The 25,029-nt window shown below is 37.2% G+C and overlaps 1 protein-coding gene across 1 annotated transcript in view; it reads right to left on the reverse strand.

Annotated features, from left to right (window-relative positions):
* rad50 (RAD50 homolog, double strand break repair protein) overlaps positions 1-22,898 on the reverse strand; it is a 35,915-nt gene extending 13,017 nt beyond the window's left edge. The window contains exons 1-22 of the mRNA XM_058758262.1: positions 22,764-22,898; positions 22,355-22,509; positions 22,096-22,179; positions 21,549-21,700; positions 20,916-21,101; positions 18,442-18,646; positions 18,062-18,190; positions 16,118-16,283; positions 15,540-15,733; positions 15,147-15,353; positions 14,724-14,906; positions 10,795-10,952; positions 9,915-10,090; positions 7,486-7,723; positions 6,256-6,445; positions 5,863-5,989; positions 4,963-5,156; positions 3,896-4,006; positions 3,627-3,719; positions 3,425-3,538; positions 2,114-2,241; positions 1,680-1,904 (exon numbers count right to left, since the gene is read on the reverse strand). Of these exons, the coding sequence (XP_058614245.1) occupies positions 1,680-1,904; positions 2,114-2,241; positions 3,425-3,538; positions 3,627-3,719; positions 3,896-4,006; positions 4,963-5,156; positions 5,863-5,989; positions 6,256-6,445; positions 7,486-7,723; positions 9,915-10,090; positions 10,795-10,952; positions 14,724-14,906; positions 15,147-15,353; positions 15,540-15,733; positions 16,118-16,283; positions 18,062-18,190; positions 18,442-18,646; positions 20,916-21,101; positions 21,549-21,700; positions 22,096-22,179; positions 22,355-22,483 (3,389 nt within the window). The 5' untranslated portion in view covers positions 22,484-22,509; positions 22,764-22,898. The remainder of the gene's footprint in view (positions 1-1,679; positions 1,905-2,113; positions 2,242-3,424; positions 3,539-3,626; positions 3,720-3,895; positions 4,007-4,962; positions 5,157-5,862; positions 5,990-6,255; positions 6,446-7,485; positions 7,724-9,914; positions 10,091-10,794; positions 10,953-14,723; positions 14,907-15,146; positions 15,354-15,539; positions 15,734-16,117; positions 16,284-18,061; positions 18,191-18,441; positions 18,647-20,915; positions 21,102-21,548; positions 21,701-22,095; positions 22,180-22,354; positions 22,510-22,763) is intronic.
* Between the last annotated feature and the right edge of the window lie 2,131 nt (positions 22,899-25,029).

Consider the following 25,029-nt stretch of genomic DNA (forward strand, 5'->3'; position numbering starts at 1 on the left):
ACACGACTGGAACTTCAAATGGCACTGGCTTCTATGGTCAGATGAAACTTAAAAAATTAGCTTTTTAACAGCAAACACTCAAGATGGGTTTGGTGAACACAGGGATAAAAAGTACCCCATGTGTACAATGAAATATACTGCTGTATTTTTGATGTTGTGGGCCTATATTTCTGCTGGAGGTCCTGGACATCTTGTTTAGACACATGGCATCATGGATTCTATCAAATACCAACAGATAAAAAATCAATAAGTGACTGACTCTGTTAGAAATCTTATAATGGGCCATGTTTGGATCTTCCAACCGTACAATAATCCAAACACAAACCTCAAAAACAACACAAAAATGGGTCACTGAGCACAAAACCAAGCTTCTGCTGGCCATTCCAGTCCTCTGACCTGAACCCTGTAGAAAATGAGTGAACTGAAGAGAAGAAGCGCCAACATGGAGCTGGGAATCTAAAGGGTCTGGAGTGATTCTGGATGAAGGAATGGTCTCTGATCTCTTGTCAGGTGTTCTCTAACCTTATCAGGCATTATAGGAGAAAATTTAGAGCTGTTAAACTGGCAAATGGAGGTTTCAAAAAGTACTGAATAAAAGGGTGCCGCTAATTGTGGCCAAAGTGTATTAGAGAAAAACATTTATTTCATGATGATATTTCCCGCCATTTTAAATTCTTATTATCCAATGAAAGGTTAGATTTTTGTGATTTTTTTAAATAAAAGATCAAAAGGATTAACAATGCAGATGAATTTGCACAGCCTTCTTTGACCATATTTACCAAGGGTGCCAATATTTTTGACCATGACTCTATATGAGCTGAGCACTGTGTACTGCAGTTACTGGGGAAACCGCTATATTTTTGCCATTCCAAATGCGCCACCTGCTGGCAGAGAGTGAATTTGTATTTTCAATAAGCCTGAAATGTTTTTCACCAATGTGAAAATCGACCCAAATTTATACACAGCAAACATGCAGTTGTAAATGTGAACCGGTGGATTGACAAGAAGATTGACTGAGGTTTTGACTCCCATCTAATTTTCTACATTAAAAAAGAAAAGAAAAAAGGCTATATTATTCGGGCTAGTTAAATTCATTTTAGGCTACCAAGCTCTGAAGAGTGCCTGCCCAAAGGGCTACTAGGAACTGCGAAATTTAGCGAGCCCTGATTTCAGTACTGCGAGTATTGTTCACGCTTGTATGAAAAATCGCTATGTTTCTCATATGTAAATCATTTTGTATAAAAAGAATCTGTTAAACAATTTTTCAGTAGTTTCTGAGTAATAACAATAAATTTATAAAAATGTATATATTTTATAATGGATTGTTTTGGACCTAATTTTGTATATATTGCAATAGATTTTTTTCTAATACTGTCAACACCTAAAGATGGCAAAATGACTGTTACAATGGTTGCAACAGTTGCTATGGTAAGCATTTTATCCTTGGTTTTGGGGAGTCCCTTTGATGAAGCCCACCAGTTAGTGATGATTCAACTGCATCATTAGGGCTAAAAGTCTGAGTCAGACTTCCTTTAGTTTAGATAATAGGGCATATGGCCTTTTGCTGATTACTGCTGCTTACTGTCTGCTGAACCACATCAAAACCAACCCTAGACACTCTAACAAACCGCTACCTGAAACTACCCTTCAGAAAACCCCTGATAACAAAACCTACTTACTGGTCTAGGGCTTTATAGTAGATGTCCAGGTCCTTATTGGCCAACTCTGTTGTTCTCATCACAATCATTTGGTCTCTGTAGAGATCCTCGGCCCGGCAATATTGATCCTCACTGAGCTCTTTACGAAAACGGAGGATCTCGTCTTCGTAGCCTTTCTGTCGACCGAGAGCCACACTGCGGTTCTTTTTTAGGTCCTCCAACTTTCGTTCCACTTCTCGCCGCTCACTTGCCAACAGAAGATAGACTTTTTAAGATACACATTCATTTTGTACTTTGTAAAGATCAATGCAAACTAGTTAACAGCAGATTGATTAGAGTTACGTTAACTATAGAGCATACTCGGCACTTGAAGTCTTCTGAGCTTCTGAAAGTGTGTCAAACATTGTCAGGACTTCCTAAATGATACTTTGTAGCTATAATATGTGATCACATACTTGCGCAGTTGCAGAACTTGCATATTGCCCATCTCCTTAACCAAGTCTTCACGTTTCCTGGACACCTCTTTCAGCTCCTCCACACGCTTTCGTAAGGTCAAGTTGTCCTGTAGCCACCGCTCTTGAACCTGTTAAAAACCAATCACATAACCACAAATAAAATAGAAAGACATATGCTTTATTTTCGGGGGAAAAAGTAACCATATTACGATAAAATACACATTCAGACAAGTGGTCTCAGATGATTAATCAGTTGGTATAGTATCATTTCAAATTAGCAGCTGACAACTGCATCCAATTAATTAAGAGGTCAGAAGATTTTAAGAATTCTGATGCTACAAGTGTTCAATATGCTTACTTGATGGCTGCGTGTACATTTGGTATTAACATGTGACCTGTATCCAGATGTTGTCCACATACACATTGAGACGGCAAGTGTAAACATGCTTCTGATCTGAATGTTATCTGATCAGCGTGTGCTGGTCAAGATGTAGTCGTGGACGCATTGTGATCGGATCTCAGTGTAATGTAAATGCAACCCAGGCATCATGTCTGCATTCGCAGGTCAATGTCACGCAAAAATCCACCCCCTCTTTCCCTCTCCTCTTTCCTGAACTGTCAGAAGAGAGATTGAAAACACCAGGTCATGGAGCGCTAGTGAGACTCGTACACTTATTTTGATTTGTAAAATGTCCCATGACTGAAAATGGTTTTCAAAAAAAATCCCACCACTTCAGGTTAACTTTGCACAGGGGATATCCTCTGCAGACTTATTTAAATATTGCGCAGGAAAGAAATATCCGATTGGTTATCCAGAATGAGAAGTCAGTTGATGTTGCTAAGTGTAAATGCGCCGTGTCCTGATTGACTGATGATCCAATCTGCCTGATCAGATCACGGCGATCACATGTTAATGCCAAGTGTAAACACAGCCGATGTGTGACCTAGAAAAAAAATTTAGAATATTAAATGTTTCTTGATCTTACATTAAACATTTCTGTTTGAACATTTTCTAAACTTTTATTTCCAGGTTTAAATGCGATTTTAAATCCAAGAATTATACTTTTGGACATTGTACATGTCATCAGCCACCTAACTTCACAGGTGTGAATATTATTATAAATTTATGTCAGAGACAATTCACTGACATTTCGATTTCTTGAAATGCTGTTAGCTGCATGGTATTAGTTTTTGGTGATTCATTTTTCAGCACTTTTGATGTGTACGTGAGCGCAGTATTAGAAGTATATACACCAAAACATAGGCCTATGCAACAATAAAAGCAAAAACACAACACGCTTTGTTTGGCACCTTCTGAGTGTCAATGTCTTGTCGAATGTTGCCAATGTCTTTATTGATCTTCTCTCGCTGATTTTCAGCCTCGTGTAATTGTTTGTCCACCTCTTGTAGCTCAGTTTCTTTTTGCTAAAGAAATCAAAAAGTAAACAAGAAAATAAATGGAAAAATAAATTGCACATAGGAAACGAGAGCTAAACAGATCATTCTGTTGTACCTCTTTGTAGCTGTCCTTGCCCTCTTCTATGTACTTGGTAATCTCTCTTTCAAGGAGGGTCAAGTTTTTAACTTTTTCCTTGATTGCATTTATCTAAAAGAAAGCATAAAGGTTTAGTCATCTCTGATGATTAGCAATGACTTCATCTTGCATTAAAGTAAATATCCACAATCTCTGATGTAGTACATTGAGGTAAATAATTTCACAGTAATAAGAAAATATAAGTCGGATGAAACAAAACACTAATGCAAAAACAAATTAAACAACACCTTTTCCTGTCCTTCTTCCTGTTTCTGTCTCCTGCGCTCAGCAAGGTCCTGTTTCTCCTGCTGGAGCTTCTCCAGAGTGGCAGCTAGAGGAGACACCTGCTCCTTTGCATCCTAACAAACATGTTAAACAACAATAACAATATGATTATACTGATCAAAAGTTGGGTTCTATTTTTCAAATAATTATTTTATGCTTGCCAATTTATTTGGTGAAATATTAAATTTTTTATATAAATGTATAAATATTTTCAAATCTAAGTTATTCCTGTGATGGAAAAACCTAAAATGCTGATCTCGAGAAACATGTCTTCTTATTATCAAGTTCGAAAACAGCTGTGCTGCTTAATATTTTTGTGTAAACTGTAATAATGTTTTTCAACAATATATTTTAATTGGTTTTTTTGTAACAATGTAAAAGTCTGTCACTTTAATCAGTTTAATGCATTGTTGCTGAATAAAGTATTAATTTAAAAAAAAAATCTTGCTGACCATAAACTTTTGAACGCTAGTGTATATGACAATTTTCATTACTTTTGTGAAAGAAAGTTTTACTTTGTACAAATTAAGCAGTGCATATTTTTAGGGCATTTGTAGGTTACTGAACCAACTCGCTGGTTTCTGGAGTAGAAAACGAGATTCTATGTCAGTACCTTACATACACCCCTCCAGGGTGGTACTGAATTGTCTTAATAGTAAAAAGACGAAGGGTTGTTGCTTGTGTGAACAGCACGTTTGTGCCTGACTCTTGTAATTTTAGGGTAATTTACTGTGTGAATGTGTGCGTCAACACTGTGTGGCAAGCTATGCATCTCCTTGCCCTTAAACAAACATAATAGGTTACTCAGTGCTGCATCTGTAGCTGACACTGTGGGAACAGTATACTACAATGCAATACAGCTGGTAACTGCTGACTTCTCAGACTGACAAACATGAAAGACTGACTACCCGCTCGTAATCGTCAGACCTGGAGGGTGTTCATGTCATCTATTGACTCAGTGAACCTATGAATTGAAACTTTTATCTTTATAAATAAAAAGGCACATTAAAGCAGAGTGGGCGCTCCTCACTCGAATGTCTCTGTGAAGGGTTTGGATCTCGGTGGAGAACTCCACACACTGCTCCTCCAACTGTTGACGTTTCTGCATATTGCTGGAGATCTGGAGCTTTTCTCCACGAATCTCATTTACGCTGCTCCTCAAGGCCTGGATCTGCTCCTGCTGGTCCTGGATCAGTTTCCTCTTCAGCTCGATCTTACTGCAGGCTACAGTAGCAAATGAACAAACATCAATTGAACACACAGATTTAAAACAGTTTTAATAAATGTTATAGAATTGATTTTGCATGAAATACTTTGGAAAGTTAACAAGTCCTGAAGTGTGACAATAATACATGCAGTTTTTATGACTTTTATGAATTGAGGGCCCATCATTTTCTCATTTATTAAGATATTCACTGCAAAGAACTACTTAAAAAATTAAATAGTGAAGGCAAAGGTGATTGAAAATATTTTTAAAGCTGCCATTTATAGTACCTAATCTGTACAATTTCCCTTATATATTAATATAAACAGATTATAAACAGCAAATAACAATGACAAATATTTAAAACAATGTACATGACTTCAAATATTTGGGGTCAATAATTTTATTTTAAAGAAATTCATATTTTTGTTCAGCAACATGCACATTAAATGTAGTTTACTTAATTTTTTTTTAATGGCTGCTGAAAATTCTGTTCCGCTTTCACAGGAATAAATTAAACTTCATATTAAAATAAAAAACAAAACATACATTTTTTTAAACGTAATAATACTTCATTATATTATTGTTTTTGCTCAAATTTTTATCAAACAAATGCAGCCTTGGTGAGCATAAAAGATTTAAAAACTTACAGATCCTTTTGAATGGTAGTATATATTCACTTGAGATTCACAGAAGTTTTTATTCTAAATAAACTGCTGAACGTACTGGTGTCCAGGCGGTGTTGGGTCTCTTGTTTCTCCTGGCTGACCTGCTGCATGGTGCGGCTGAGGTCAACTCCCTGAAGCCTGGCTGCATGTTGAGCGATCTTCCTTTCTACATCCTTCAGGTCAAGCTACAGAAAATAGGAAACATTTTGATTATGCACAGGTGGATAAATATACTGCTTGTTAAGTCGTGACATATTGAATACTGTTTCCAGATGCAAGGCTCTATAAATTTGCATTACAGTGTATATTTAATAAGAAAAACAATATTGAATTATTCCGAGTATTCTAGGTGATGAATAAGACTTCAAAGTATATGTTGTGTTGTACTGATGTGCTGTATTTAATTGGATTTTATCTTCTGTGTTTGGACTAAATGGAAATGAGCTCAGACCTGATAGCGATCCATGAGTGATATGTCCTGCAGACAGGCCTTGGCTGTGTCTTCCTCAGACATCAGTGTGCACAGCAGTGTCTCTTGCTCCTCAGTGTCTCCTTTCAGCTTCTCAATGTCTCGATTCACACGCTGGAGTTTATTTCTGAGCTCTGGCAGCTCTTTCTCCTGGAGCTCCGCTAAGGACTGCCTACCAGTACAGGAGATGGACATGTTAGAAAATTATTCATCAATATCTTAAGCTGTCTTAATACGAATATGAAGGATGAATGAAAAGGTAAATAGGTAGTTGGATGGATGGATGGATAAAGGGTTAAATAAGTAAACAGATGGATGAACAAAGGGTAAAAAGATGGCTAAATAGATGTAGGGATAAAAAGATGGATGGATGGATGAATAAAGGGTTAAATATCAGCCATATCACCCTGCAGCCCAAGACCGGTTGCCCACTGAAGCTAAGCAGGGTTGAGCCTGGTCAGTACCTGGATGGGAGACCTCCTGGGAAAAACTAGGTTGCTGCTGGAGGAGGTGTTAGTGAGGCCAGCAGGGGGTGCTCACCCTGTGGTCTGTGTGGGTCCTAACACCCCAGTATAGTGACGCGGACACTATACTGTAAAAAGCACCGTCCTTCGGATGAGACGTTAAACCGAGGTCCTGACTCTCTGTGGTCATTAAAAATCCCAGCCAAATGTGTCAATTGGCCTCCTAATCATCCCCATACACTGATTGGCTTCATCACTCTGTCTCCTCTCCACCAGTAAGCTGGTGTGTGGTGGGCGTTCTGGCGCACTATGGCTGCTGTCGCATCATCTAGGTGGATGCTGCACACTGGTGGTGGTGGATGAGGAGACAAAAAAGCAGTAGGATGGATGCATGGATGTAGTGGCAAATAGGAGAAGGATGGACGGATATATAGGTAAAGTAAAAATGGAAGGATGGATGAACAGAGGATAGATCAGGGTTCCTCAAATCTTACCCTGGAGGTCCAATCCACTGCAGAGTTTAGCTCCAACCCTGATCAAACTCACTTGTCTGTGATTTTCTAATGATCCTGAAGACATTGATTAGCATGTTCAGGTGTGTTTGATTAGGGTTACAGCTAAACTCTGCAGGAAAGTGGATCTCGAGGTCCAGATTTGAGGAGCCCTGGGATAGATAAATATAAAGATGAAAGCACGGACAGATTTAAAATAATTTAAAATAATTTAAAAAATGTAAAATAATTATTGCCTGATGGGCTTTAGTGCCATCATTTCATCACGCCTGCGCTCCTTCCTCTTCAGGTCATGCTCAGTGTTCTTCAGTTTGTCTGGGACGAGCCGCAGCTTGGACTGCATGTCATTAATGACGTCCTGGAGCTCTGCCTCTGACGGGAACACACGCTGACACACAGGACAGCAGGGCTCGCCCTCCTCCGTCAGCTGACTGATGAACTGACTGTACACAGCTGTGGCACCCGCCAGCATAGCTGCTCAGAAAACGATCCAGGACAGAGTAGAGAAAAAGACACTGAGAATCACATTAAGAACATGGAAGACTGTAAACTGGAGATGTTCTGAATTAGCACAAACAGGGTAATGAAACTGGTAAAAACTACTTAAAGTGCCGCTATTATGGGTTATGAAAGGTTCATATTTTGGTTTTGGGAGTCCCCAACAACAGGCTGACATGCATGCAAGGTCAAAAAAACACTTTCATTGTCTTAAAATATGCATTTATTTTTTACTTTTTTTCTCACGACTCCCAAACGGTTCGTTCAACGATTCATTTTTCGAAACCCCTTCTTTGCGTGACACTAATCTGCGGTGATTGGTCTGATGACCCAGTCTGTTGTGATTGGTCTTCTGCGTGCAGCGCATGTCAATAACGGAACGCCCATCAGCATTACCCAAGCAGCTATGGTATATATGCGTTAGCCCAATGCAGAAACATATTGATAAAGCACTGCAGTTTGTACACCAACATATTGCTCTATTCTTTATCAGAACAACGACAAACATTCACTATTCATCGACACATTTCTAGACAATTGCGAGCAAGCAGATATTGCTGTGAGCTGGTTAGACGGAGACCTACAAGCTGCGTGGAGCGAACACAACACACACAACTAAATACGTACTTAGCATGCTACAGTACAGAGTACATGACAGCAACAGTTTTTAAAAGAATTACTCCACTTTCAGAATAAAAATGTCCTGATAATTTACTCACACCCATGTCATCCAAGATGTTCATGTTTCCCTTTCTTCAGTTGCAAAGAATTTATCAGTCACAACTTATCTAGCGAAACCATCTGTAATTTTCTTTTTTTTGCAAAAATGTTTATACACTTTTTAACCACAAATGCTCATCTTACCTAGCTCTGTGAGGCGCATGCGCATGCGTACTTTTGTCTGTGTACAACGTTTAAGACAGGGTATGTATTTTTCTACAACACTTTTCTCCTCCAACTTCAAGATCGTACTACAACGTTGTTTTACCTTTTTTTTTTGCAAAGGGTGTTTGACCCTCTTTGCATGTTTACTTTGTAAACACTGGGTCGGTGCTTCTGCAGAGATGTAGGATGATTTTGAAGTTGGAGGAGAAAATACGTTTTTCGACATACCCTAACTGTACCCTGACGGATTTACCCTCACAGTGCAGAGCACAGCGTCTTCCCCACAGGAATCCCGCTACTGTGTTTGAGGGAGGGGGGGGTTCAAATTTTCCCGGGTCTGTGTGCGCAACAAGTGGGCGGGCATAAATATGCTAATGTTTCATGTTGACGTCACCTTGAAACAGCTAAAGATTCGTTTTAAAACGACTCGCTTTCATGAATGAATGAATGATGCATTTATACAGCGCTTTATTGTGTATTGCTGTACACCCAAAGTGCTTTACAATCATGCAGGGGGTGTCTCTCCTCAACCACCACCAGTGTGCAGCATCCACTTGGATGATGTGACGGCAGCCACAGTACAACGGCGCCAGTGCGCTCACCACACACCAGCTACAGGTGGAGAAGAGAGAGAGTCATAGAGCCAGTCAAGTGGATGGGGATTATTAGGAGGCCATGATTGACAAGGGCCAGTGGAGGGAATCTGGCCAGGACACCGGGGTTACACCCCTACTCTTTTTACGAGAAGTGCCATGGGATTTTTAATGACCACAGAGAGTCAGGACCTCGGTTTAACGTCTCATCCGAAAGACTTTCAGATTTCAAACTTTGCAGGATGTTTTCATTCACTTAGAGCTGTGTTACACACTGCATGAAAGGTAATTTTCAAAAATCCATAATAGGGGCACTTTAACCTCAACTGTGTGGGTAACATTATTACCTACCGCATTACAGTCACCAGCTTGCTACCTCATATCTACAGTTGCTGTACTTGGAAAAAAAAAAGCTATATCCTGTCTGGCAATGAACTGTAATTTACCATAAACCAGGCCCACACAGAATCTTCATCTGCAAAATCCACAAACATAAGCAGAATTCAAAGGCCATCATTCACGAAATGCGTCCCCTGGCCCTTGTGGGTTTATGCATGGTTTGGTACGAAACGTACCATTACCAATTCTGCGCCATTCTGACGATTTTCCTCCAAAATTATCACAGAAAATGTACATGTATATTTGTGTAGCTCAAAAATGTTTGGTAAGAGCAGAACACACTTTTGTACCTCTCTGTTTGGAACACTTCTCCAACTCATCCTCCAGTTTGTTCAAGTCCGACTCAAAGTCCTGACTGCCGCACACATTAAAAAGTCTCTCTTCATAGCTGGCCAGCTGCTCTTCCTTACGTTTGACTTCGGCAATAAAGTGAGTCTTCTTCTGTTCTCCAGATGCAAGCTCCTTACTATGAAACAAAAAAGAAAATCTTTGTTCAAGAGGCTTGTTGTCTAGCAATGCTAATTTACATTTAATTTTTCATACTTTTCAAGCCTGAAACACAGTGCATTACAATAACAGGGCAACATGTTTAAATCCTAAAAAAGATCACCACTGCTGAATTTACTGTAAGCTGGAGAAAAATCAAATATATTGTTTTATTTTGGAAATAAAGCATTTGCAAAACTGTACATTCTATGACATTAAACATGAATTTTATTTAATTTCTTTTTTTATGAACAGTCCATGTACATTACTACAAGTGCAACTCTTTAATATGAATTTTTAGTGATGTCTGTGTAGACAGACTTATAATTCCTGTCTGTGTAAGCTAAACATCACCATTTGAATACTACAATGCGTGTTCCACTGCTCTGAAGATGACCTATTCCAGAGGGACCCGGAATCGAAACTATGTATACGTCTTGAAAAGATATTACTTAAGTATGTGGGTGGCTGTGCAAATGTCAGTATTTTCTGTTGTATCAAGGTCAGTGTATGTGCATGTGTCGCTTATCACGTAGACATTTAGATTATCTGTTACCTGCACAAAACATATTCCAACCTCACACTAAAAATCATTGTTTATGGCATTCTCTAGCTTATTCTAATAAAGAACTACTATTATACAAATGTTTGTAGAAAAACAAATCATTAAAAAGTGTGTCAGACTTCATTTTGTTGAGCCGGTCTCTGGTGGAGTTGATCTCTTTGGATTTGGAGTAGATCCAGTCTTCTAGCTCTTTCTTGCTTGGGAAGTGTCCCATCAGAGACACCAGCTCTTCATTATGTCTCGACTTGATCTTCCTCACTTGCTCCTCTTTTTCCATCTGGAATCCAAAGCAGAGATAAACTATTTCTGTCTGGCATAAGCATTGATAATAAAAACTGCTATATATATATATATATATATATATATATATATATAAGCATTTGCCTGCTATTTTTTTCTGACTGAATTCTGAACATTTGACAATAGTAGTAGATATTTAAGTATTCCTTATATATAGAATATCTGTCTACTGAGTAGAATTGAGGTATTCCATTCTGAACATAGCTATAATCTCTTTGCTTTTATACTACATTGCTTTAAAGTAGTATAAATACTTGTATAAACACATTTTCTGAAGGAATTATTTCATAGATTGCACATAACCTAAAGAAAAGCATAAAATAATGATTTTAAAGAAATCAATTAAATTATAATTCTAACTCATATCAAAACAAATCATTTTGATGCCTCAAGCAAATCATATAAAACAGGGATGGCCAACTTCGGACCCAGAGAGCCACGATCCTGCAAAGTTTCAATAAATAAAACACACCTGAACAAGTTAATAAAGGCTTGAGTGGTACTAGAAAGCGACAGGCAAGTAAGTTATCATCAAGATTGGAGCAAAACTCTGCAGGACTGCGGCTCTCCAGGACCAACGTTGGCCACCACTGATATAAAGACATGTACTGACATCTAGGTGTTGCAGTTATATACTGCAAGCAATGTGCTGAAGTACTAATACCAGGGTTCGTACACATTTTTACCAATAAATTTCCATATTCATCCATATTCATAACCTAATGTTCCATTTTTATTTACAATAAGAATACAAATCTGTTCAAATTTATCATAGCAGATGTTAACTAAAACTAAATGACTATTAATGCTACTTGTTTGCTTTCTATTTGTTTAAATAATAAGTACAAGCTGCAACTGCACCAGACTTTACTCCACACAGAGAACATATCACCACTGAATACTGTAATTTATTTAACCAATATTATCAGTTAAACTCAGGACCTTCATTTCGTTTTGAAAACTGTTTCAGTCTAACAGTAGTATTCAGGCACAAAAATATACAAAAATTGAATAAACTAATATAAAAACAGCTGCTTGCCAGGACGGCCATTTTGTGTGTATTTGGCTGCTTAAGCACAACAAGCTGCAAAAAATAACTTAATATGGTACTACTCGCGAAGCAGCTGTATACGCGCTTTGGGTGTGACTGTGAGTGCACCTACTGGGTTAATTTATTTTTCCAAAATTTTTCCAGGCCTGGAAATTGCTGTCTTAAAATTCCATGACTTTTCCAGGTTTTTAATGACCATACGAACCCTGTAATACACATCTATTAATATTAATAATTTTGTGGCATATATTATTATCTCTGATATGGTGGCTCAGTAGCGCACAACACGAAAGATAAGTGTTTCAGATCATGTTAAGAATTTGGGTGTTACAATGGATTCAGCTTTAGTTTTAGATAAACAGGTTTCTAGTGTTGTGAAGGCTGCCTTTTATCAACTTAGAATTATTTCTAAACTGAAATCTATTCTTTCTTTTAAAGACCTGGAGACTCTTATTCATGCTTTTGTGTCATCACGCATCGATTACTGTAATTCTGCATATATAGGTATCTCACAGGGTCAGTTATCTCGTCTTCAATTAGTACAAAATGCTGCTGCCAGACTTTTGACGCATACAAAGAAGAGAGAGAGAATTACTCCAGTTTTGGTTTCTTTACACTGGTTGCCTGTAGAATTTAGAATTCAATTCAAGGTTTTGTTGATGGTTTTTAAAGCGTTGCATGGCATTTCTCCAAAATATATCGCTGACCTTTTAATTCCCTATCAAAATTCAAGAAACTTGAGATCTTCGAATCAGATGATTCTTCATGTTCCTAAAACGAGATTAAAATCTAAGGGGCGATAGGGCCTTTTCAGTGGCTGCTCCCCGTTTATGGAACCTTCTCCCAATGCATATTAAATCTTCCCCATCTGTGGATGCTTTTAAGTCTAAATTGAAATCGTACCTTTTTAGTAGAGCTTTTGGAGTCGATTAGAGGGATCAGGTTGTACTTTTTAATGTTGAATTCTGTTGAATTGTTGTTGAATTTTGTTTTTGTGACTATGTATTGATGCTGGTAAGCACTTACCAGTAAATAATGTAAATAATGTTTTGTGTTTTGATTAATAGATGTTTATTACTTATCAGAACTGATGGAACTGAAGATTTGCACTAAATAAAACACCAAATAATCCACACATAAGATGAAATCAACAGATGCATGAAGTATTCGATGAAGCCCGTGTGCATGTGCTGGCTTTGAAGCATAGCCTACTGCCACAAAATTCCATGCAGTCGCATAAATATGAGCTGCCTTGAAAACTGCTCCAACACAGCTGGTTTTATCTAGTCCCGGTTCCAGAATTAAATAGTAAGGATGCTTTAGAAAGTGTGCTCTCAATGCTCATGAATTTTCATGTACATTTTTCCCCCGTCCATTACTCTTTTGAGTTTGAATCCCACATAAATATGCGCATCTCATTCTCAAAACTTTGCAGAATGTATGTGGCCAAAAAATAAAAGTTTCATAAAAATTTTGAATGGATTATATATAGCCTAGAAAGTACACAAAGAGCACTCCATTTAAAATCACTAAAAAGCTGTCTCTCGTCGTCTTCGCGCGATCTCATAAAGTTTTGTTATAATGAGAGTATTCGCAAGCTTGCACTGGACAAAAACAAACCTTTTCATTTTTTTTTTTCCAGAGTGCAAACACAAATATGGATTGGATCTGTTTCGCCAATATGATATATCAATAGTGAACAGATAATATAGAGTTTTTCAGCGCCTATGTTCACAGCATCCAAAAATCTAATTAGAACCGACTGAAATGTTGAAATTTTGTACCCTACCTGATCGAAAAAAATCCAGTCTTTCACTCTGCCTGTGTCAATTTGAGTCCTGTTAAAGATTTAAATCCCTGCCACTCCTCTGTCGGTCATGTACCACGGAAAGTGAAACTTAAATCTGTCACAGGGGTGGTTGGATTTATTCACACACATTAAAATATTTATTAAACATTCATATTCGTATTTAGGCCTACAGCATTATCATAACAGACAGTCTGTCTATTAACTTATTGGGAGAAAGCCGGTACATGAAATCAGACATTGAGCACCCCTGTCTTGCTAAAATGGCATGATCCTCGTTTCATAACACTTCTGCAAATATTCAACTGTGAGATTGGCAGTCAAATCAGACTTATCCTATCGAAGCATCGAATCTTCGACTATTCGGGGTCACTGCTTGTATGGCACGGTAAATTGTTCAAAATTAGGGTTTTGTTAGTCCATTACCACTAGCATAACTATTTACACTAAGTGAAAGTAGCGTATTTTCTTGGCGATAGATGCTATTTACACTAAATGACAAAATAAGTATTTTCTCAGCGATGTGCTGTTTACACTAAGTGAAAATAGCGATAGATTTGATTTACACTATGTAAAAGTAGCAGAATTTTCTTTGCAATAATTGTAAAAAGTAGTTAGATCCTATTTATACTTATAAGTAAATGATTCTAAAGTTATAAGTAGGCTTGTTTCTGTTGTGTTGTGCCAATTTCATTTTGTTGCGCCAATTTCGTTGTGTTGTGCACTACTGGGCAACCGTAATCTGGAGATTATTAGATTTATCCTGGATGATTTCTGTACAGATGTGTTATTGTCCAAAGACATTTATTTTATGTTTGTTGTATTTGTTTTTGGCATTAAAGTGGGGATTGGCCACTAATGCACAAAAGAGTGATGGTATGTGAGCTCACCTTGGTCTTCTTGAGCATGTCCATCTGTGTGCGTGCCGCGGTGTGTGTGTTGAGTAATTCCATCTCCTGGTCTAGCTTGCGCTGGGCCTGATCCAGTTTAGTTTTCTCCTTCTGTAGTTCAATCACCTCTGCCTTTAGACTGTCCACCGTACAGGCCTGCATGGCATTATCAAGCTCACGCTCCTATAAACACACACACTTTATGAGATATATCTTAAAGCAATACAGGTGCCACTGATGTTAGTTCTGTTAGATGCAGATTAGTCAGACATTTCTATTTGTTTTACATTTTACTCATTTATTTTCAAATTTAGCCATTTTAGTTAAGGAATCAGTTGAGGAAACCAACAGAACATTAATACAAATACATCTGCGTGCTCAAAGCAAGTCATGCGTGGTGTAGTGCAGTAGCGCAGGCCTAACCGATTTCTGAAGTTCAGTTTCTAGCTCCTGTAGTCTGCTTGAGGAGCCCTCCAGTCTTTGGAGGTCAGACTTGATGTTTTTCAGTTCCTGTTGTTTCTTGGCCTGTATGTCTCTCTTCAGCTCAATGGTTCTCTCTAGACCTGCCTTTTTATCTCGGAGATCATCGATGCTTTGCTGCTTCTGCGCCTCTTTCTCCTGCATATCATGCTGAAAACAAATTAAGAAATTATTACTAAAAAATTGCAACATTTTACAATACTAATACTGAAATTATAAATAAAAAGTTTGTCTGATTTTATTATTTTCTTTTTTAACTTTCTGTTAAGCACTAAATAAACAAACACAATGATATAATATATTTAGAGTTATTACAAAGTGTTACTCAAACCATACCATAGTTTGGTTGAGGGCCTCTGTGTCCTGATCCAGTCTTTCTTTGACTTGTCTGTGGAAGCTCTGGAGCTGTCGCTCATTAAGAGGGGTCCGGTCATAACCCTCCAACTCCAGGAAAGATGCTAAACTCTTGACCTGGGTGTCCCTCCTTTTAATGTTTTGTGTGTGTCTATCTGCCTCCAACTGCAGACGGCCTTCAAACAAACAAAAATTGATGATGAACAGCTCTTCATATGTGCTGCTAAAAGGCAATATGAGCAAAATTACTTGGCCACATTCAAGTGGCATTAAAATGTTTTTTTTTTTGCCATTGAAATAAAAGAAGTATCGAACAGATATTCATTGGTTGTAACCCTAGTGTACTCCTACATGAACCTTCCAAAAAAAAAAAACTTCCTCTTATTTGCAGTAGCAAGTAGCAAATCATGGTTTTGCCAGGCTGTGATATAAACCAAAAGCACAACATTTTTCTTCTAGTGACTTTTTAAAATATTAGAATCAAATAAACAACCATTTGAGGATATTTAGAAAACAGATACATACATCAATCTCTGATGCATAAAGGGAAATCTGACTACCTTGCTCAACTAGCAGGTCAGATTTGTTGCGGTTCATCCTCTGGCACTCTCGGCCGGCACGTTCAAGATCACGCTGGCACTCTGTAAGTCTCCGTTCCTTCTCCTTCACAGTCCTCTGGTGGTTCTGATACATGTCCTGCAGCTGATCATCTGTGCCCTGGAACACCTAAAACAGCCCAACACAGAGTCAGGGTTCCTCAATGAATGAACAAATGGTGTGGCGCAAGGCGTTGTCTTAAGCCTCTTGTTTTTTGGATATACATGCTCCCTTTAGTTGATATTTTTAGTAAACATGGTATTTGTTTTCACTGTAATGCAGACAAAAAAAACTATTTCTCCAGACCAGAAGGTACAAATGCACAGTGCGCATACACACTGCAACGAGTAGTGGGGTGCCCGGGGAGCAACTGGGTGTTCAGTGCCTTGTTCGAGGTCACCTCAATTGTGGGTCCTGAAGGTGGAAGAGAGCGCTGTACATTCACTCTCCCCACATACATTTACTGCTAGTACTGAGACTTGAACCTGCGACAAGTCTGACTCACTAACCATTAGGCCGCGACTGCCAATAGATATTATTAATATTAACTAATAATAAATATGTGTCTCTGTTTTAGAACAATTTAAAGATACAGCAGAAATCTTTGAGGAGAGAAAGAGACTGAACTTGAATAGAAAGATGAGCTTGCAAAAGCAAACACCTTGTTTTCATAAATGAAAAATGTCACAAGTAGACATCCATTACTGAACATCCTGTGGATGTTTTCAGTGCAAAACACTTCCTCTGCTTTCAGATGATCATTATCTAGCATTTATGACTAATACTGATAGTAGTGAAACTTTCATTACTGATGACTTTTTTTTTGTGTGTGTGTATATATATATATATATATTTTGGCTACCCAACCCTCTATGGACACCTTGGCAATTGAATCGCCATTGGCTAGTAATTTTTTTAGTTTACTCGCCAGACTGATAATACTAGGCCTATATATATATATATATATATATATATATATATATATAGCCTACTGTATGTGTTTGTAAAATGGTACAGCTTTTTAAATATCTGAAAGTAAACTCTTAACATCAGTCAGTCAAGCATTATAATATGACATTATGATAATCAAGTATTATTAAATGTTAGAACTTTAGTAATTAGAATTAAAACTTAGTAACCACGTACGAATGTATAGACATTTTATCTGAATTTAGGACTGGTGGTGGTGCTTTTTTGGTCATTCAGTGTTTCTGTAAAAAAAAAAAAGGGGAAAAAACTAACAATAATACTGATAAGACGATAATAATAATAATAATAATAATACGAATTCTGATAATAAGAACAGTATAAAACGCACTAAGGATTAACAAGCTGCTGGATTCATGAATATTAATCAGGTTGTGTGCGTTCGCTCGAACTGATTTGCTGAAATCAAAACAGGGACGATAATAGGTGAGCGCCAGCCAATGAGATTGCCATTTGCGCATTAGTTCCGCCCACTACCAGAGAAACCGGCAGTTCTTAAAAGCTGAAAAAATCCAAAGGAACTATTTTGACAGGAAAATACAACAAAGAATATTGTTTACATGTTGCGCGTGAATTCTGCATGTATGTAAGACTCTCTCTGCTCTCACCAAAGCGACGGCGAGTCGCGCGCCTAGAGTTCACGGTACGTCAAAGACAGGTGCGCTGCGCATCCACTGAGATGAATGAAAAATAGCACAGATCGCTTGACGGAGAGTGAAACTCTGAAGCGCTCAGTCAAGAGTGTTCGGAGAGTGAAAATATATCTGTGCTAAACCAATACTTAGCCTCCAACTCACATACTGGCGGGTAAAATCTGAGAATTTATTAGCCAGTGGCTAATATTAGACATCATTTAGTCGCCCAGAGTGAAGATTAGTCGCATATGCAAGTGATTTACTCGCATTGTAGAGGGTTGCTACCTGTTCCATCTTTTCCTCTAGTTCCCGGTTATCATCCTCCATCTGTTTCTTCCTGCTGTCCAAAGCTTTGATGTCATTATCCAACTTCATCACTTTGCTGAGGCTGCTGTCTATGTCAAACATTCGATTCTGAAAATACGAGGAAAGTGTGTTTGGAGAATATGCATAAGCCTTTGGTTTAAAACTGAACTGTGGTATATGCTGTAACTGGTACCGTAATCTCCATTAAAATCACATACATTAAATACATTTTTAAAAATTCATTTTGCAAAACAATTAACTGCCACAGACCTAAAAAATAAAATAAAATAAAAATTCTCATGGCATTTAATCTTTCCAGTCAGCATAAAAATTGGTGTCACAAATTCTTTGTGTCTCACCTCCAGTGGGTCAATCTGACTCTCGATGCGTTGGACGCTTTCTTTAGAGGAAGCCAGCTGAGCCTCTTTAGTGGACAGCAGCTCTCTAATCTCTTGGGCTTTATCTTTGTTCTGTTTCAGGTACTTGAGCTCCGTCTGGCAGGTTTTAACAATGCTGGCCTGCTTCAACCTCAGTGTCCGCAGGGTCTCCAATACCTTAATGTACCTTCAAGCAAAGGTTTTGGTTATTTTCAGGCATTTATCTGTGATGCTACCTTAATATGTGTAAGAGACAACATACGAAAAGTCATACGAAATGATAAAGAAAAGAAGCTGAAAAACTACAAATTTAGTTTAATAGGGTTTCAACAAATAATTAATTTCAGTTAGCCTGCTCAACTATATATATATTTTTATGGATAATTAAAAATATATAATTAGTGGGGGGTTGCACAAATTAATCAAATAATGAATTCACTGAATGTCCACTGTTTCAGTTGTAACTGAGCAAAGATAATATCTTATATATTATAGCTAAGCAAAGATTTACTATCTCTCCAAAAACACATTAATAAACACTCATTTAGCGCCACCTACTGTTGTAAGAGCTTTTACAAAACATACTGTATATTGTGTAGATATTAGCAAGAACCAATCTTTGAGATAAAATGGTTTGGTGAACACACACAGTAAATTTCCAAAAAAACAAAAACAAAAAAAAAAAACATTATTGATAAGACAAAAATAAGAAAGCAGAGAATGTAAGTCAGAGATGATGTAAAATGAAAAGAAAATATGATGCAAATTGTAGACCTTAGGGAGGAAAAACAATTATATGTGACCCTGGACCACAAAACCAGTCATAAGTAGCACGGGTATATTTGTAGCAATAGCCAACCATACATTGTATGAGTCAAAATTATATATTTATTTTTTTATTTTTTCCCATTAGGATATTAAAGGGATAGTTCACCCAAAAATGAAAATGTGATGTTTATTTGCTTACCCCCAGGGCATCCAAGATATAGGTGACTTTGTTTCTTCAGTAGAACACAAACAAAGGTTTTTAACTCAAACCGCTGTAGTCTGTCAGTCCTATAGACCAATTTCCTGTTAGTAAACATTGTGACGTTTTTCTGTGGGCGGAGCTTCGGTGGTGGCGGAAAGATCCCCCTGACCGCTTCACTAACGCTAGCTATGAAGTCTGTTAGCTTGTTTTTTTTAACAATAACTTGAGAAATTCTGATTTTTACCTGCATATGTAAGGGCTGCATACCTGCATACTGTCCGGGACCGCGTTATTTGAAAAGGTTAACTTTTAACGGACGAAATCGGCTGACCTGTACTCACTCAAAGGATGGACGATCTGACAGGATTACGTTACCTCCGCTTGAGTGATCACAACTAACGTGTATAGTAAAGACAAACTCACCGTGTATCTATGAAGATGTAATATATATTTCAATTTCAGCAGGCAACCATTTTTACAGCTACATTATTATTCCAGCCACAATTACTCATAACAATGTATATACAATTACACATGATTATATATAAATCGTCAGTTTGTTGTTTTACACACATGCACGCAGACATTATTTCATACACGACATAGTACTGAGATACATAAGAAATCTTTAGACGCACCCATAACAACAAAAGACAATACTTTATTGAACCTTTTCTGATAAGAAGTGTGCACTGCAAACGCCAGCTTTTCTGATGATTGTTTCTGTCCAGTCCGCTCTTTATCTCGTTTAACTACAGCTGTCGTCGTTTATTTATTTATTTTATTTATTTATTTTGTCTGGCAGTGGCAGCAGCGTTCAAATTTAAATTTCAATATTTCAAAATTCTGACTTTATTCTTGCAATTCCGAGATTATATCTCACAAGTCTGATAAGAAAAATCAACTGGTCATTCTCTCTTTTGAGTTATATCCCACACATCTGGCTTTTTTCCCCTCAGAATGGACAAACTCACTATTGTTGAGTTAAATCGAGTTACAAAGTCCGAAATACGAAATATAAAGTTGACTGCAAAGGTTTGAGTTAAAAATCTTTGTTTGTGTTCTACTGAAGAAACAAAGTCACCTACATCTTGGATGCCCTGGGGGTAAGCAGATAAACATCAAATTTTCATTTCTGGGTGAACTATCCCTTTAAGTAGCTAAAGATCACGTTCCATGAAGATATTTTGTAAATTTCCAACCATAAATATATCAAAACTTAATTTTTAATTAGAAATATGCATTGCTTCATTTGGACTATTTTAAAGGTGATTTTCTCAATATTTCAATTTTTTTGCACCCTCAGATTCCAGATTTTCAAATAGTTGTATCTCTGCCAAATATTGTACTAACAAACCATACATCAATTGAAATTTATTTATTCAGCTTTCAGAAAATTGACTTATGACTGGTTTTGTGTTCCAGGGTCACATATGACTGAGTGACAGAGGCTTCAGGGAGAAACCAGTTGTCCAGATCAACATACCTTGTGGCTGAGAAAATGTCATCAAACTTCTGCTTGAGGGCTTTTCCTTCACTGAGAGGCCAGTTGGACTCCTCTTGGTGGCAGAAGATGACATGGTTGATAACAGCCTTGGAGACGCCCAGCGCTGAGATCATCTCACGGTCCATTTCAGCACATTTAGAGCTCAGGCCCACTTTTTCTCCGTGCCTGACAGAAAGAGAGGTCCAGACATATTAATGCCAAATGTGGTCCTTCAGACAGAGGCCATAATGTACAAATTTCAAAGCCCAAGTGGGAGTAAAAAATTGGTAGTAAAAAATGCTATAAATAGAATTAATATTTTTTTGATTAATCAAAATTAAGTAAAACATTTTTAATGTTACAAAATATTTATATTCCAAATAATGCTGTTTTTCCCCCCTTTGTACTCATTAAAGAATCCTTAAAAAAATTTTTTATTATGGTTTGCACTAAAATATTAAGCAGCGCAACTGTTTTCATCATTAATAAAAATGGCAAATGTTTCTTGAGTGGCAAACATAACACTGAAGACTGAAGTAATGTCTGCTGCAAATTCAGCTTTTCAATCACAGTATTTGTAATCAAATAAATGACTTTTAAACAGTAGAGTATGATGACACATGCAAAACCTACTTGAACCTTGTAATGACACCCTCAAGGGTTTTGAACTCCGTTTTTTTGCCCTTCTGTGTGCTTTGCATAGACCTCTGGACAGCCACAGGATCGCCATTCACGTCTCTAAACTGGAGTCTGATCTGTGCCCGTACATCCGTCTCATGGGCATCCTACAACAGACCAACATTAGCATTAATACACGTAGTTATCGTTAGTTTTTGTTCACACAAAAAACAATAACCAAGTCATACAAAATAGTTCTATTAAAAGAATAGCTGAGGAGTAAACACCACAACTATAACGATAATGGCATAGAGGAACGATAGCATTAGAATCACTTTCAATTTACTTTTTTTTTCAGCCGATGAGCGATACAAATTTCCAGCCAATCAGAACCCTTCCTGCTTTAAAGAGTTCTAGCATTTAAAGTGACTGTTTATAATAAACAGACCTTTATTGTGCATTGGCGTGGATGCTAATATAGTTATCTTTATTGGTGGGAAGGGGCCTTAAAACATGCAAACTTGCAGTTTGTTTACTTGCATTAGTCCTGTCAAAGACCTACTTTGGGATCATGAACAAATGTGCTTCCTTTACTTCCTGGTGGAAAGTCTCCTGAAGTGATGTACTTGAGACACTCAATGATGGTCTGCAAGTCACAAAAAGATATAGTTCAATATTATTTCTTTATTTACAGTTTATTATTATATTATGCAGATATTGGTAGGTAGAACTTCAATATATAAATATTTAATCATCATAAATGTGTCATATTGGCTATGTATGCAGTTTATCAGTATCATGACTGACAGCAATATACAAACCGTTTTCCCAGCTCCATTAGGTCCCACAAGGACCGTCAAAGGGCTGAAGAAGGTGATCACTTGTTTGTCTTTATCCTCAACTCCAAAACTCCTTATTCCCAGGATACTCATCTTTTCAATCTTAGACATTTTGGACCAGTGCTTTGAATTGTAGCCTTGAAGTGATATAAAATTAAATGCAGTGAAAATCAGTGCACATAATTAAAACTTTACATTTTGAATAACAGGGATTAGAAAATGAACTTGTCGATCTCTTGCTATACTAATGAAATCCTGTGAAGTTGCAAAAAAAAGTGGCATATGTAGTTTCATAATACGTTCATGCAGTCGTTCTAGAATGCAACTGGGCTAACAAAGATATAAAAACATCAAAAGGGATATAAAACAGCATAGCATTTTATTATAATACCTCACACAGGATAAACAAGGCCGTAAACAGAAGTGCGGTGTTGTTTTGACTGCACGAGCTCAATCGTGTGTTTCCCGCGTCGGCGCAGTGATGCGCTTCCGCATTCAAGTCGCCGTCACATGATACATCAAGAAACTACAAATCCCAAAATGCACAGCAATTCAACGAATACTTGAAATACAAGTAAATATATTTATAATTACATAATATTGCAAAATAATGATATTCACTTATTTCCCCCGAAGCTATGACCACAAAAATGCAATTTAAATTAATTAACTTGTCTTAACTGAAGTACTACAGCTCCCCACATTAAAACAGGATTTGTGGAAGTAGTAGCTATTTTGAACAATATCAGCTTTGTAGTTGTGAACTGTGATTGAGAACGAATATGGTTTATTAGCAGCTCACGTTTAGCTTATAAAAACACATCAAACGCTCATGAGATGAAACTCTCCGCCTTGTCAGTTCAATACGTCAATACTACCAAAGCCTGGTTTGTAAATATGGCCCTGAAAAACATGAAGCATGTGTGAAAAGGTCGGAATGTGTCACTCTTCAAGGGTTTCGAAGGCTCCAGGTGGACCTGCAAACCTCCACACACAATCGCTCAGATCTGCACAACCTTCCTTCTCATGCTGTTTCTTGTCTGTAAGTACTCCAAACCAGAATCACAATTATTTTGCCTAAATCCTGACAATGTGGAGCAGGAGAAAAGTTTGACGCACATTCTTTGTTATATGTGGTCTGTGGAGTCACATTTGATATCACGGTGACTTCTCAAAACGACAAAATGCCGTAACTACAACTTATTCTCAGTTATAGTTTATTAAAATATATATTTTCAAACTCACAGTGATTTTGGCATATTCTGTTGTTTAATGAGTTTTATTGTCGTTGTTATACCACATATACCACATGGTGGTGCTGTTTGATGTAAGGATGTTCAGTTTAACAACACCAGTTTTGTAGGCAGCCTACTGTAGGTTTATAGATAATGGAGATCAAGTCGCACTTAATATGAAAAAGAAGAGACACAAAAACCTGTTAACAATTTGCAAATTAAATTAAATTTGAAGAGAGTGAGTAGAGGCATGAGAGAGAGAGAAAAAGCAGAATCAATTTGTTGGTGAATGTCAATAGAAATAGCCTATCAAAGTAACTTGAAACTGTGAAAGATGAATTAATAAATATTGTAAGTAGGAAATACTCAAAGACACTGTTATGCTTTGATATATTTTACCCCAAAGCCATTGTAATATTTCACGGTATTACAGTTGTTACTTTATCAAATAAATGCAGTCATGGTGAGCACATGATTTCTTTCAACATTTCAAATGCTCATCTAGGCTGCGTTTATTTGCTCAAAAATACAATAAAACGGTAAAAGTGTGAAATGTTATTGCAATTTAAAATAGCTGTTTTCTCTTTTAATATGTTTTAAAATATTATTTATTACTGTGACGCAAAGTTAAATTTTCATCATTCAGGCAAATAAAGCTATTATTATAAATTATACAATTATTTCACTATATTAGTGTTTTTACTGTATTTTTGAGCAAATAACTGCAGCATCGGTGAGCAGAAGAAACTTCTTTAAAAAAACATTAAAAATGTGCTGTTTTTCTTTATAGCATTGCAGCACATGGGTAAGGGGGATGACGCTTTACGTGAGGCACTTTATCATCTTCGAGACCTCATGGATTATGCACATCTCTTCACATTTGTAAGTACCATGCCTTATATTCATGGCATCTTATTTCTACATTCACACTATAAATAATCACTATTTTCTGCATCTTTTAAAGAACATAAACGTGATATACATGCCGAATGTGCATATTGAAAGCGGGGAGGTGAGTTTTTGGTACCTAACAGGGAAATGTAAAACATTTGTGTGTTTGAGATGCCATATATCTGAGCAAGATTGGGCCTGTTTTCTTCAGATGTGCAGCTGTAAAGAGTTTATTGCTCAAGAGCTTCTGAAGACATTAGTTTCAGCTGAAATCACGGATCAAGACGCTGCTGTTGAACCATGCACTGCACTTAGACTGTTACAGCACAATATCAGATTTCTCCTTCAGAATCCGGTAAGTGATTTCTCTCATATGTGTTTTAGAAGTTGGCCCAATGATGTACTCAGGTATGTGAATTTTTATGTTTTTTTTTTCTCTTTATGTTATTTTGCAAGATTGAAGAACACTGTCTAAAAGACAAAGTCATGGTTCGCAAGATTAATTTGAGCATTAATCAAGAGTTGATGTTC

Source organism: Onychostoma macrolepis, chromosome 21 (genome assembly GCF_012432095.1).
Source record: "Onychostoma macrolepis isolate SWU-2019 chromosome 21, ASM1243209v1, whole genome shotgun sequence".
Lineage (NCBI taxonomy): Eukaryota > Metazoa > Chordata > Actinopteri > Cypriniformes > Cyprinidae > Onychostoma > Onychostoma macrolepis.